Raw genomic sequence first — 12,347 nt, forward strand, 5'->3', positions numbered from 1 at the left:
TACAACAGTTAGCTGGGTGCGGTGGCTTATGCCTGTAGTCCCAGCTACTCAGGAGGCTGAGGCAGGAGAATCACTTGAATCTCAGAGGCAGAGGTTGCAGTGAGCTGAGATCGCCCCGCTGCACTCCAGCCTGGGTGGCAGCACAAGACTGTCTCAAAAAAATAAAAAACAGGCCGGGCGCGGTGGCTCAAGCCTGTAATCCCAGCACTTTGGGAGGCTGAGACGGGCGGATCACGAGGTCGGGAGATCGAGACCATCCTGGCTAACACGGTGAAACCCCATCTCTACTAAAAAAATACAAAAAACTAGCCGGGCGAGGTGGTGGGCGCCTGTAGTCCCAGCTACTCGGGAGGCTGAGGCAGGAGAATGGCGTGAACCCAGGAGGCGGAGCTTGCAGTGAGCTGAGATCCGGCCACTGCACTCCAGCCTGGGCGACAGAGCGAGACTCCGTCTCAAAAAAAAATAATAAATAAATAAATAAATAAAATAAAATAAAATAAAAAACAAATAATAATAATCATAATAATAAATAGACAAGGCTTGGTGGTTCACGCCTGTAATCCTAGCACTTTGGGAGGCCAAGTCAGACGGATCACTTGAGGTCAGGAGTTCGAGACCAGCCTGGCCAACACGGTGAAAGCCTGTTTCTACTAAAAATACAAAAATTAGTTAGGCATGGTGGTGCATGCCTGTAGTCCCAGCTACTCAGGAGGCTGAGATAGGAGAATTGCTTGAACCTGGGAGGCGGAGGTTGCAGTGAGCCAAGATCGCACCACTGCACTCCAGCCTGGGCAACCAAGCGAGACTCTGTCTCAAAATAAATTAAATAAATAAATAAATAAATAAATAAATAAATCTTTCCAATTGCTTACCTGTTGTGAGACCAGATTTTCTTCATATGTCTCAGTAACCAACATAAAGCAACAGATCAAATATGAAGGAGATATTGAGAATCCAGCTGTCCCCTTGGAAGCCGGAGAGTAAAGAGATTTGTAAAAATTAAAATAATTTCCATACTCTCATTAATTCGGAGAATGAGAATATAGTTATCTTTCATTTAGAACATTATGTTAACATGGTTAATGTGTAATGAGTTTATTTTTGTTATTTTTAACGAATTGATACATATTTAAAAGTTTTCTCAAGTTTCATTTTAATATGGCAACTATTGGTAGATATAACCCACTTCAACAAAAAAGCTGTTTGGGGGTCTTCAATAATTTTTAAGAGTGTGAAGGGTTCTAAGACCAAAAGACCCACACCATATTAGTGTATTTGAAAAGTACCCAGAACCTGGTACATAAAAAACTCATCTGGCAAATGTTCATGAAGTGCCAACTCTATGCCTGGTGCTGTGCTAGGCCTTGGGGATTCAGAATTGAGAACAATCGTTTCTATTGAGGACTCACAGACCGGCGGAGGCGCCAAACCGGTATAAGAACAGTTATACCATGGGCCTAGGATGAGGGTGAGAGCCCGCACCAAGTACACGCACCTATTAGGTGAGGCGGTGGGAAGAGTAGTGGCCAGGGAAGGCTTCCCAGAAAAGCTGATATTTGATCTGAGTCTTAAAGGCCACTAGGAATCAGCCAAGGGGAAGGGCATTTTAGGGAGAGGGAACAGAATGCATAAACTGTGGAAGCTTTAAGAAAAGTATGGCTATTTCCAGCTCCTGCACGTAGCTCATTACGAATGCAGCATGAGGTACAAGTCTGAATACTGGGGGTGAGGTTGGGCATGGAAGGAGATGAGGCCGGAGAGGCAGGCAAGAGCCAAAACAGCAGGGCTTCTATACCATATTAAGAAATGTGGATTCTTTTTTTTCTCCTCAAAACAGGCAGGGTGCCCGCACGCCTGTAATCCCAGCTACTCAGGAGGCCGAGTCGGGAGGACCACTTGAGCCCATAAATTCAAGACCAGCCTGGGCAATCTAGCAAGCTCCCGTCTCAAAAAAGGTGGGGGAACAGGGATTAGGGAGGGGTTTGGAGGATTTTAGATAATATTCGCATTAACTTTTTAAAAGATATTTGACAACAATGTCATGGGACAGTCAAATGAATGAATGAATGGAGGAACCAGAAGTAAAACTACAAAACACTTAGACTGGAGAATGCATAAGGAGCGGCCAGAAGCCAGCCCAGACCGACCCGAGGAGGAACCTCATTGGTAGAAGCAGCCTCTCCAGGATTAGGGGGATGTGAGACGCAAAGGGCAGGGGAAACCCAGTGGTCCAGCATAGGCTACTGGTGGATGAGGGGTCTTCCATGGAGTTAGAGGAACACTGCCAGGTCAGGCCAGGGTTGCTCTCCGTGTGGCTAGCAGGCAGCTAAACAGATCTGAATGCATTTCCACGCCTCCTCCCTACCGCCCCGGCCCGCAGCCTCGGGTTCCCACGGTCCCCAGTCCACTGCAAAATCCAGGCTTCCCGCCCCTCTACGACTGGAGGGTAGGGGCGAGGCTAGCAGCTCCCTCCCGGCTTCCTCCGCTTGTTCTCTCCTCCCCTCCGGGCGGCTCTCCACTTCCTCTCCCCTCACCCCACCCCAGGGAAAAACGAAAACAAACACCCTTGCGCCCCGCACCTCCGACTCCCGCACCCCACGACCCGGCTCCGGAACTGCTTTGGCGGCCTGGGTCGGAGAAGGCACCTCGCCCCGGACCCCCTACGCCCCGCAGCTCAGTGACTCTTCGCCTCGCCCTACGCCTTCCCCGCCCCAGCCCGACTCCGCCTCCCAATGGGGAAACATCCCAAAAAAGGGCAGAAAAGAAATTTCAGCATAAAGTTGGCCCACTGGGAAAGAGGGGAGCGTCCGCGGGGAGCGGGGGAAGAGAGGGAGGGCGCGCGGAGGGGAGTGGGGCCAGGCGAGCCGGGGGCGCGGAGCGGAGGGGTTCGTTACCCGTCCGGGTGGGAGCGGGGGCGGGGAACGCGCGGTGACCAGCCCAGCTGCAACCGCGTGGAAAATATGCGGGACACGTGGGGGGCTGGGCGGGGAGCTGGGTCCTGAGCTGCCGGGCGCTCGCAGGAAGGGCCTGGCTCCAGGGGCGGGGGCTGGGAGGGGAGGCGAGGGGATGAGAGGTCAGGCCGGTCCCAGGGGCAGCAAGCCCGGCCACACTCCGCACCGCGACCGGGGCTCTGGGCTCGCCTCCTGCCTCAGTTTCCCCAAGCCCCCGATGAGACTCCGCTACTACCACCACGTCGATAACGCAAACTTAGAGGGACTCTGGGTAAACTGAGGCACTCAAATTGCCGAGGAGCTCCGCCTCCCAAGAGACATTTAATCCAGGGGGATTTGCAGGAAACTTCTAAATTAAGGGTAGCGGCTGCTGCAGCTGAGGGGGTCACGCCGGTCGCTGCGCCTGGGCAGCTGCCGTGAGCTCACGCCCCGAAATAGCCCCAGGGGCCCCAGCCGCAGCTGCCACTGGGTCCGGCTGTCACTCAGAGGAAGCACGGAGCCCCCAGCCCAAAGGTCCCCTCCCCTCCGCAGCGCCGGAGTTTTTCCAGCCGACCTTCTGCTACTTTTTCCTCCGACGGCTGGCGGGGAAGAGGGGAATGGGGGCGGGACCCCAAGGGAGGCGGTCCCCAGTGGGTGGGCGAAGGGGGCGGGCGCGCCCCCCGGCCGGGCCGTGCTTCTGCCCCTACAAGGTTTGGGCCGAGGTGGGGGAGGGTCCTGGTTGCCGGCCCCGCCCGGTCCCTCCCTGCCTTTTAGGCGCCCGCGCGGCCGGGACGTCCCAGCTCCGCTTGGTCCTCCTCGCCTGCCACCCGTGCACCCAGTCCGCTCAGCCAGCCCAGTCCGTCCAGTCCTCACCGCCTGCCGGCCTGCCCACCCCCCACCGCAGCCATGGACGCCATCAAGAAGAAGATGCAGATGCTGAAGCTGGACAAGGAGAACGCCATCGACCGCGCCGAGCAGGCCGAAGCCGACAAGAAACAAGCTGAGGACCGCTGCAAGCAGGTTAGGGCCGGGCCCAATGCAGCCTGCTCTCCCCCGCGCCAAGGGCAGGGGTGGGCTGCTGCCATGGGTCCCCCAGCCCTGGGCCTGCCCACCAGGGCTCTCTCCCACCCAGTGTGCGGGCTGGGCCTTCACATTACCCTCAGGGCCTTCGCCAGAGCCGCTTATCTCCCCTACCCATAGCCTGGGGAAGCCTCAGGACCCTGATTTCCACTCCTGCCCTTGCTGAGCGTAGTTGGTCCTGCTCCTTGGAGCTTGAAGTTTTTTCTCTGTACAAGTCCCACCAGCACCCTTGACTGGACTGTCCCTCTTCTGTTATTCGCTTCCATCTCAGTAGCCTCCAAATCTTAGTAGGGCCCCTACACGCACCGTGTCTCCATTCTGGGCCTGGGCCCCCTCCCAGCCTGGCTGACCAAGTCCCCTCTGTCCCAGCTGGAGGAGGAGCAGCAGGCCCTCCAGAAGAAACTGAAGGGGACAGAGGATGAGGTGGAAAAGTATTCTGAATCCGTGAAGGAGGCCCAGGAGAAACTGGAGCAGGCCGAGAAGAAGGCCACTGATGTGAGTGTGGACTTGGGGGACAATGGGAGGAGTTAGGGCACTAGGGAGGGGCCCCCCAGGTATGGGAATAAGGGGATTAGGGGCACCTTATCCCCTTGTGTCCCCAGCACCAGGAAATAAATGGTTTCATCTCAGTAACCAGGGTTAGGGTAACCTTACACAAGTAATCCAAGACAGTGGATAAATCAAAACCACCTACCACTCCCCCAGAGGACTTAGCCCTGTAATTCTGTTTGGTTCCAGCTTTTAGAATGTACAGTGATCAAGCAGTGAGTCATTGTGGGGGTGGAAGGTATAAGAATTTACCATCTACCTCAATTAATCCTCCAGCTGAAATTGGAGAGGAGACTGCAGCCATTTGGGGGTGGGGGGATGTGGGTGTGAGGTACTAGCAGGCAGGAGGAGGGAGAGGGATCCAGAGATGAGGCCTCACTTGAGTTACAACCCTAAGGGGCCATTAGAAATTCCCTGGCCTTGACCTCTGGCTTCTACAGCCCTGCTGTGCCCTGGGGCCCCAGCGGCTCAGTTTCTAACGGCTCCTCATTTACCCTCATTAAGCTGTCAGCCTGGAGACCACGCCAGGCTACAGGGCAGAGGGACAGGGCCACAGATGCCAAAGCAGCTACCTGGACAGGTTATTTACCCTGAGATTTCTCTGCCCACCCACAACCCCAACCAGACTTCACTTCCTGCCATTCCCAACCCCCTCCTTAAGGTAGGAGAATGGCCATATGGCTTTGGACATGGTAGTTTCCCCATTTTCTGCCTCAGTTTCCCCATCTTCCTTCCACCCAGGATTGTTTTAAGATGAACCTATGGTTAGATTAGCATAAAGCATGGTCTGAACATCAGAGATGACATTGCTGTTTGTGTCGACTGCTCATGTTCCCAGCCCCCCAGGGTTGGGCTTCTGTGACCTCCAGCCTCCAGTTTTGGTTCTCCACCAGTCCTGGCACTTGGGAGGGAGCTGACCTGCAGCTGCTAGCACAGACGACCCTGGGCATCTGACACTCTATAAATAACCAAGGCCCAGTGCAGCTGGAGGCAGGATTGGAAACCCAAGGAGCTGGTTGGGGCTGGAGGGGCGGGGGGGACAGGGACAGAGGTGGGGAGGCAGAGCCACGGCACCAGAAGCAGATAGGAAAGACTGCCCAAGCTTATTGGTGACCTTGAACACAGCACTCAACTTACATGGTGCCTCAGTTTCTCCCTCTCTCTTGCTTCCCATTTTTCTAATGGGGACAGTAGTGCCTGTCCTGTGGCTAGAGAGCAGCCCCTGTAACTGGGAAGAGCTTGAGGGGCAGGAAATGGCACATATCAGTCCCATGATGAGGACTTCAGGACCTTCCCAAACTTTCCAGTCTTTTGTCACTCCACCATCATGAAGAGTTTTTCTTTTACAGTCTCACCTCTCTCTAGGGTAGTCCTCCAATGTTCCCCACAGTGATTCTTCCCAACCCCCAATGCTGTCCCCAGAATCCTTCCACACTGAGTCATCCGGCCCTGTGCCCATGATGGGCCCTTGTCACTCTAGGTGGCCAAGCTCCAGGTGCCTTCAGCACCTGGAAGACAAGCTACCATCTACTCTCTATATATGGTGCTGTTTCTCCTGCCCTACAGTCCTACCAAGGACCTGCTTCCTATGCTGTGTCCAAGTGCTGCCCCCAGCCCCTCCCTCCACCTCCTTCCCCTACACAGGTCCTCTCTCCTCTCCACTCTGAAATCTCAGGGTCTCTGTGTCCTTGTTTGTGACAGAGAAAGGGGATAATCTAATATTTATGGAATATAGACCCTGTGCAGGCAATGTATTCAGTGCTTTCTGCATGTTATTTTACGATTTCCCAAGCTTGGTATATCATCAAAATCACTAGGGGGCTTTAAAAAAAAGAGAAGATTCCCAAGCCCCCACCCTACACATCCCAATTCAGTGAATGTAGCATGGAGTAAGAGAACCTGTTTAGTTTGATGGACCTCACTGGGGGTCCTGTTGATTAATTGAGTATCAGAAACACTGGATTATCTCAGAACAGCCTTAAGAAGAAGGAACTGTTATTGTTAACTCCAACTTGTGAAGGAGGAAACTGAGGCTTAGAGAGGCTAAATAAGTTGCCCACAGTTACACAAGTGTTGAGTGGCTGAGCTGTGGCTCAAAGACAAGTCTGACTCAAAGCTGATGCTCTTAACACCAGGCTGCGCTGCTCCTCTCATTTTCCTTTATTGGCACTTGCCTTGCTCTGCCCTTTTTCTCAGTGTTTGAGCAGTTTTTATGAATTTTTTCCAAAACCTCCATGGTTTTGCCTCCTACTGCAAGCCCAGGGGCTGAGTAGACATCTCTCACACTGCCCCTGCATTGCCCCCAGCTCTCTGCTGGCCTTGGCAGGGAGCCCCTTGCTACAGCCATGGGTGTCCCTTATAGGCCTGCTCTTGGGCTTCTTGCTGGGAGTCTGCCTTACAGCTGATAACAGATTACATCACTGAGCTTGATTCTTTTTTTTTTTTTTTTTTTTTTTGAGATGGGATCTTGCTATGTTGCCCAGGCTGGGCTCCTAGGGTCAAGCTGAACTCCCGCCTTAGGCTCCAGAGTAGCTGGGATGACAGGCGTGCACCACCATGCCCAGCATCACTGAGCTTGATTCTGTGACGGGCTATTCTTAGCAGCAGTGACGTCTGGTTGGCCTGATTCTTCCCCCATCCCCTTACCTGGGCCAGGCTTTGCTGTGTAGGAATCAGAGCTGCATCAGACCTGGCCCCAGCACTTGAAGTGCTCTCACAGGGAACAGGAGGACTCGTGTGCAGGTGACCTTTGGGAAACTAACTGTGCACGGTGCAGGAGAGGCCCTGCAGCAGGGGAGCGGAGCTCGTCAAGCAAGGAATGCATGTTTTTTTGAGACGGAGTTTCGTTCTTTTTACCCAGGCTGGAGTGCAGTGGCACGACCTCAGCTCACTGCAACTCTTCCGCCTCCTGGATTCAAGTGATTCTTGTGCCTCAGCCTCCCAAGTAGCTGGAATTACAGGTGCCCACCACCATGCCTGGCTAATTTTTTATTTTTAATAGAGAGGGTTTCACCATGTTGGCCAGGTGGCTCTCAAACTCCTGACCTCAGGTGATCCACCCGCCTTGGCCTCCCAGAGTGCGGGGATTACAGGCGTGAGCCACCATGCCCGGCCTGAATGCGCTTTTTTTTTTTTTTTTTTTTTGAGACGGAGTCTCGCTCTGTTGCCTAGGCTGGAGTGCAGTGGCCAGATTTCAGCTCACTGCAAGCCCCGCCTCCCGGGTTTACGCCATTCTCCTGCCTCAGCCTCCCGAGTAGCTGGGACTACAGGCGCCCGCCACTTCGCCCGGCTAGTTTTTTGTGTTTTTTTAGTAGAGACGGGGTTTCACCGTGTTAGCCAGGCTGGTCTCGATCTCCGGACCTCGTGATCCACCCGTCCCGGCCTCCCAAAGTGCTGGGATTACAGGCGTGAGCCACCGCACCCGGCCGAATGCACATTTTTACTGGAGCACAGTCTGGGGAGAAGATGATTGGTTGGGAAAAAATTACATAGAATGTCTAGAAACCAGGAAGCCTCAGTTCTTTCTGAGAAGAATCTTGCCATCCTCTGGAGCCTCTCTGATCCTTATCCAAGGCTAACGAGGCTTTTTTGACACCTGACCTCTGACCCACAGGCTGAGGCAGATGTGGCCTCTCTGAACCGCCGCATTCAGCTGGTTGAGGAGGAGCTGGACCGGGCCCAGGAGCGCCTGGCTACAGCCCTGCAGAAGCTGGAGGAGGCCGAGAAGGCGGCTGATGAGAGCGAGAGGTGGTTGGGGCCTTGGAGAGGATGGTCCGGGAAGGAGGAGGGAGCCTGTCTCTGCTAATCCTGACCCCACGCTCACCCTCTCCCTGTCTTTCAGAGGAATGAAGGTCATTGAAAACCGGGCCATGAAAGACGAAGAGAAGATGGAGCTGCAGGAGATGCAGCTGAAGGAGGCCAAGCACATCGCTGAGGATTCAGACCGCAAATACGAAGAGGTGACAGCCTTGCCCCTCTGCCTGCTCGCTGCCCAGCCTGCAACATGCCCAGTCCTTCTCCACTGATCTACCCTCTCTTTCTCACTTCCCTCAGGTGGCCAGGAAGCTGGTGATCCTGGAAGGAGAGCTGGAGCGCTCGGAGGAGAGAGCTGAGGTGGCTGAGAGGTAAAGATACCCTGGGGTGGCAAGTGGGCCCATTGGCCCTGGGGCCTTCCACATAGTGGGGAGGTAGCGTCCTAGGCTTGGGGCTATAGGGACAGGCCCTGTTCTCTGACCCCTGCCCGCTGCCCCCAGCCGAGCCAGACAGCTGGAGGAGGAACTTCGAACCATGGACCAGGCCCTCAAGTCCCTGATGGCCTCAGAGGAGGAGGTAGCGACCCCTCTGAACCTTTCTGGGCAATGGCGCCTTCTCTCAGCTCACCTTCCCTCCGTCTCAGCACTGCAGACTGCTCTTTCTCAGCTGCTGGGGATCAGGAAGGGCCTGGGGCTTCTGAGCCCTGCCTGCTATCACTCTCACAACTTTGCTCTTCTCTTCTCTCCTCCACCCATCCCCCGCTGTGCCATCTCCACTGTCTGGCTTCGCTGTGCCCTCACACCCCGCCCCCCCCCGCCACACACCCCCTGCAGTAAATGTGGGGACCTAGAGGAGGAGCTGAAAATTGTTACCAACAACTTGAAATCCCTGGAGGCCCAGGCGGACAAGGTAGACGGGAGCAGAGGGGCAGTGAGGATGGGGTCCCATAGGGGAGGGAGGTGAGAGGCCCAAGGCAGGGAGGGGCTGGGTGTTCAACAGAGGCAAGATGGCCAGGAGCCTACGGGGTACAATGGAGAAATGAAGGATCTGTGGTGGTGCTGTACTGATGGCCTGTGTGTGTCCCCAAAAGTATTCCACCAAAGAAGATAAATATGAAGAGGAGATCAAACTGTTGGAGGAGAAGCTGAAGGAGGTGAGAGTCCTCTTCCAGTTCCCAGTCTCCCCTCAAGCCACCCTAGTCCTTGCCAGAGACAGCCTGTGGCAGGACACTTGAGGGTTGGGATGGGCAAGAAGCTTGACTTAGGCAGTAGTCTGTGGGAGGGCCTAATTCTTTGCCATTTCTCCCACCCTGCCTTTACCCCCAGGCTGAGACCCGAGCAGAGTTTGCTGAGAGGTCTGTGGCAAAGTTGGAGAAAACCATTGATGACCTAGAAGGTAAAAGAAGCCTTTATAAGTAGGTCCACACCTGCCGTGATTATCAGTCTGTCCCATACCTTCTCATCCCATTTTATTTGCTACCAGTAAACTAGGATTGGACCACCTAGGACCCTACCAACTCCCCAGCTCTGTGGGCCACGTCTACAATTCAAGTAATTGTAGCTGCCCACGGCACAACAACTCCAGTGCTTCTCAAACTTCAGCATGCATGAGAATCACTGGGAGATTTTTAAAAACAGATTTCTTGGCTCTGCCCCAAAGAGATTGCTGACTTTGGGCTGGAGGATTTACATTTCTAGCTAGTTCTCTGGTACTGCCGATGCTGCTGGTCCTCATGCCACACTCTGAGTGGCACCCATATAGACAATTGCGTCCCCGAGTGTAACGCAGTAGAGTTCTAGCTCAGAGACTGGCTTATTAACTAGAGAGCTATTGGACCGAACATCTAGGTCTGCATGACAACACTCATAGAAAACACTGTTTTAAGCTAGATTTGGCAAAAGCAAACATCCAGAGATTTGTGAGTCTGTGGCTATTTCTATTGTTAACGGTGTTGTGGCTCAAGTCGCCTTTCCTTTTTATTCTGTGATAACCCTTTCACTTCCCCACGTCTCTCGCTTCCGGCCTTCTCAGGCAGCTGCAGTTTCACCTCCGGCTTTAGGAGGTTTGCGCTTTCTGGCTCCAGCACCCTCCCTCTCCTGCAAAGCAAGCACTTCTGCTTGTGGAGAGCACTGTGCCCACAGCTCCCTGGGGAGACAGGAGCTTCTGTGGGTAGAGCCAATTTGGGGTCCAGAGAAGGACAGAAAAGAGATGGGGTAGAGATGGGGAGAAGGAGTTCCCGACAGCCGTCCAACCTGTTCCCTGGCCTCCCTCTTTCACTCTGTCTTTGTGCACCTCTGATTCTGTTTTTCTTTCCACTGCCCTCTCTCCTTCCTCTTTCCCTCCACTCCCTTTCCCACACTCCCACCTGTTTGCCTCCCTGGACCCCCCCAGATGAAGTCTATGCCCAGAAGATGAAGTACAAGGCCATTAGCGAGGAACTGGACAACGCACTCAATGACATCACCTCCCTCTGAGCCCCACGCCAGCGTGGCCACCTCAGCCCTCTTCTCTCCTCTCCTTTCTATTCTCTCTATGGGGAGGGGAGCAGGCAGGAGGAGCAGAAATTGCCAACATTGCACAGCCAGGCTGGGAGCAGCCTAGGGAGAGCCCCTATCATGCCCACCACCCACTCTGGCACTGGCTTCATCCTTTACCTGTCCCCTCCACCCCCCTTTGCTGCTTAATAAACTCTGAACTTGGTCTCCATGCTGTTTTCCTGCCCTCCAGAGAGCACCTCTATCGCCACCACGGAGCACTGGTTCACTCCTGACACCCTGACTCTTACTGACACCCCCAGCCCCTGCACTGAGCCCACCCACAAAACACCATGGCCCACGCTGAAACCCCTCTGCACAGGCACTCCCTGGCTGTCGCTCTCTGACTCACCGCTGCATGTGGACACGTGTAGCCCCGTCAAACCATGACCCCCTCTGGTGCCAATCACTGACCTCAGAGCACTTAGCTGGGGTTTCAGGATCAAACAGAGTGACTGGAAAGGAAGTAGGGTGGTGAGGTGCAGGACAGGGGCAAGAAGGTTGCAAAAGGTCTGGAATGGAGCTTGGAAAAAATGTTGGATATCTGCAACATGGGGCTTTCACTGCAGCGGCAGGTCTGTTTTCTACCTCAAGTCTGTCTGGCCCTTCCTTTCCTGGCGCAGTCTTTGTCTTACCTTCTGTCTCCAACTTTCTTAAACCTTCTAAAGAGGAGGATAAAGTAGTTTATGACTCAGGCCTCCCCACCCCACCTCCATGACCCTAAGGCCTTGAGTGAGGCATCCATGTCCGTCTTGTTGCCCTCATCCTGGTCAGTCCATCCATTTGTCCCTGCCATGGGGCCCTGAGGTCCCTGAATGCATGTGTCTTCCTGTGTCTCCTGACCCACTCAATGTTTATAGGTCACCTTCCCCTGGCCCTGCCCCCCTACGTCTCCCCCTTGTGTCTCCCTCCTCCCTCACCTGCTGCTTCCCCTCACAGAGACCTTGGCCAGTGCCAAGGAGGAGAACGTCGAGATTCACCAGACCTTGGACCAGACCCTGCTGGAACTCAACAACCTGTGAGGGCCCGCCCCACCCACAGCCAGGCTGTGGCTGCTGCCCCAACCCAATAAAACTGATGTTACCAGCTTCTCAAGGCCCTTTAAGCCTTTCTTTGGTGTTGGCAATGGAGTTTGAAGGACCCCTGAATGAGCAGGGCCTGGGTCCTTGCTCTGCATTAGGACTTCCTTTTCAGGGGAAACTGGGATGGGGGGCCTAGGCTCATTGAGGAGGGGCTGTGAACAGGCTGTGTGAAGCAGGAAGTCTGACAAAACTGGGGGACATCGTAGGCTTTGTGCCCTACAGCCTGAGGAGCTGCCATCCATAGCACCGCCCTGTTCCAGCAGCCAGCTGGGCCAGACAGCACATCCTGAAGCAAAAACTGCAAGAGGTGACACATTTTCTTTGAGCAAGGTGAAAACCCAAAAGCCTGAGTGTGATGTTAAGCCTTGGGCTGCTGTCTGCCCTACCCCTCAACACATACACTGCACACACACATACAC

At 54.4% G+C, this 12,347-nt stretch overlaps 1 protein-coding gene across 4 annotated transcripts; it reads left to right on the plus strand.

The window, feature by feature from the left end:
* The first annotated feature begins 2,989 nt into the window (after window positions 1-2,989).
* On the plus strand, window positions 2,990-11,941 carry TPM2 (tropomyosin 2). Of its 4 annotated transcripts, none has more exons than XM_050762202.1 (9): window positions 2,990-3,950; window positions 4,380-4,505; window positions 8,173-8,306; window positions 8,401-8,518; window positions 8,613-8,683; window positions 8,813-8,888; window positions 9,403-9,465; window positions 9,638-9,707; window positions 11,786-11,941. In XM_050762202.1, the coding sequence occupies exons 1-9, from the start codon at window positions 3,837-3,839 to the stop codon at window positions 11,866-11,868; spliced, it is 855 nt and encodes a 284-aa protein (XP_050618159.1). In that variant the 5' UTR covers window positions 2,990-3,836; the 3' UTR covers window positions 11,869-11,941. The 4 variants fall into 4 exon arrangements, with proteins under 4 accessions (XP_050618159.1, XP_050618158.1, XP_050618156.1 ...); XM_050762201.1 differs by lacking the exons at window positions 8,813-8,888; window positions 11,786-11,941 and adding exons at window positions 9,146-9,221; window positions 10,704-11,014; XM_050762199.1 differs by lacking the exon at window positions 8,813-8,888 and adding an exon at window positions 9,146-9,221 and having other exon boundaries at window positions 3,706-3,950.
* The last annotated feature ends 406 nt before the right edge of the window (window positions 11,942-12,347 follow it).

Source organism: Macaca thibetana, chromosome 15 (assembly GCF_024542745.1).
Source record: "Macaca thibetana thibetana isolate TM-01 chromosome 15, ASM2454274v1, whole genome shotgun sequence".
Taxonomy (NCBI): Eukaryota; Metazoa; Chordata; class Mammalia; order Primates; family Cercopithecidae; genus Macaca; species Macaca thibetana.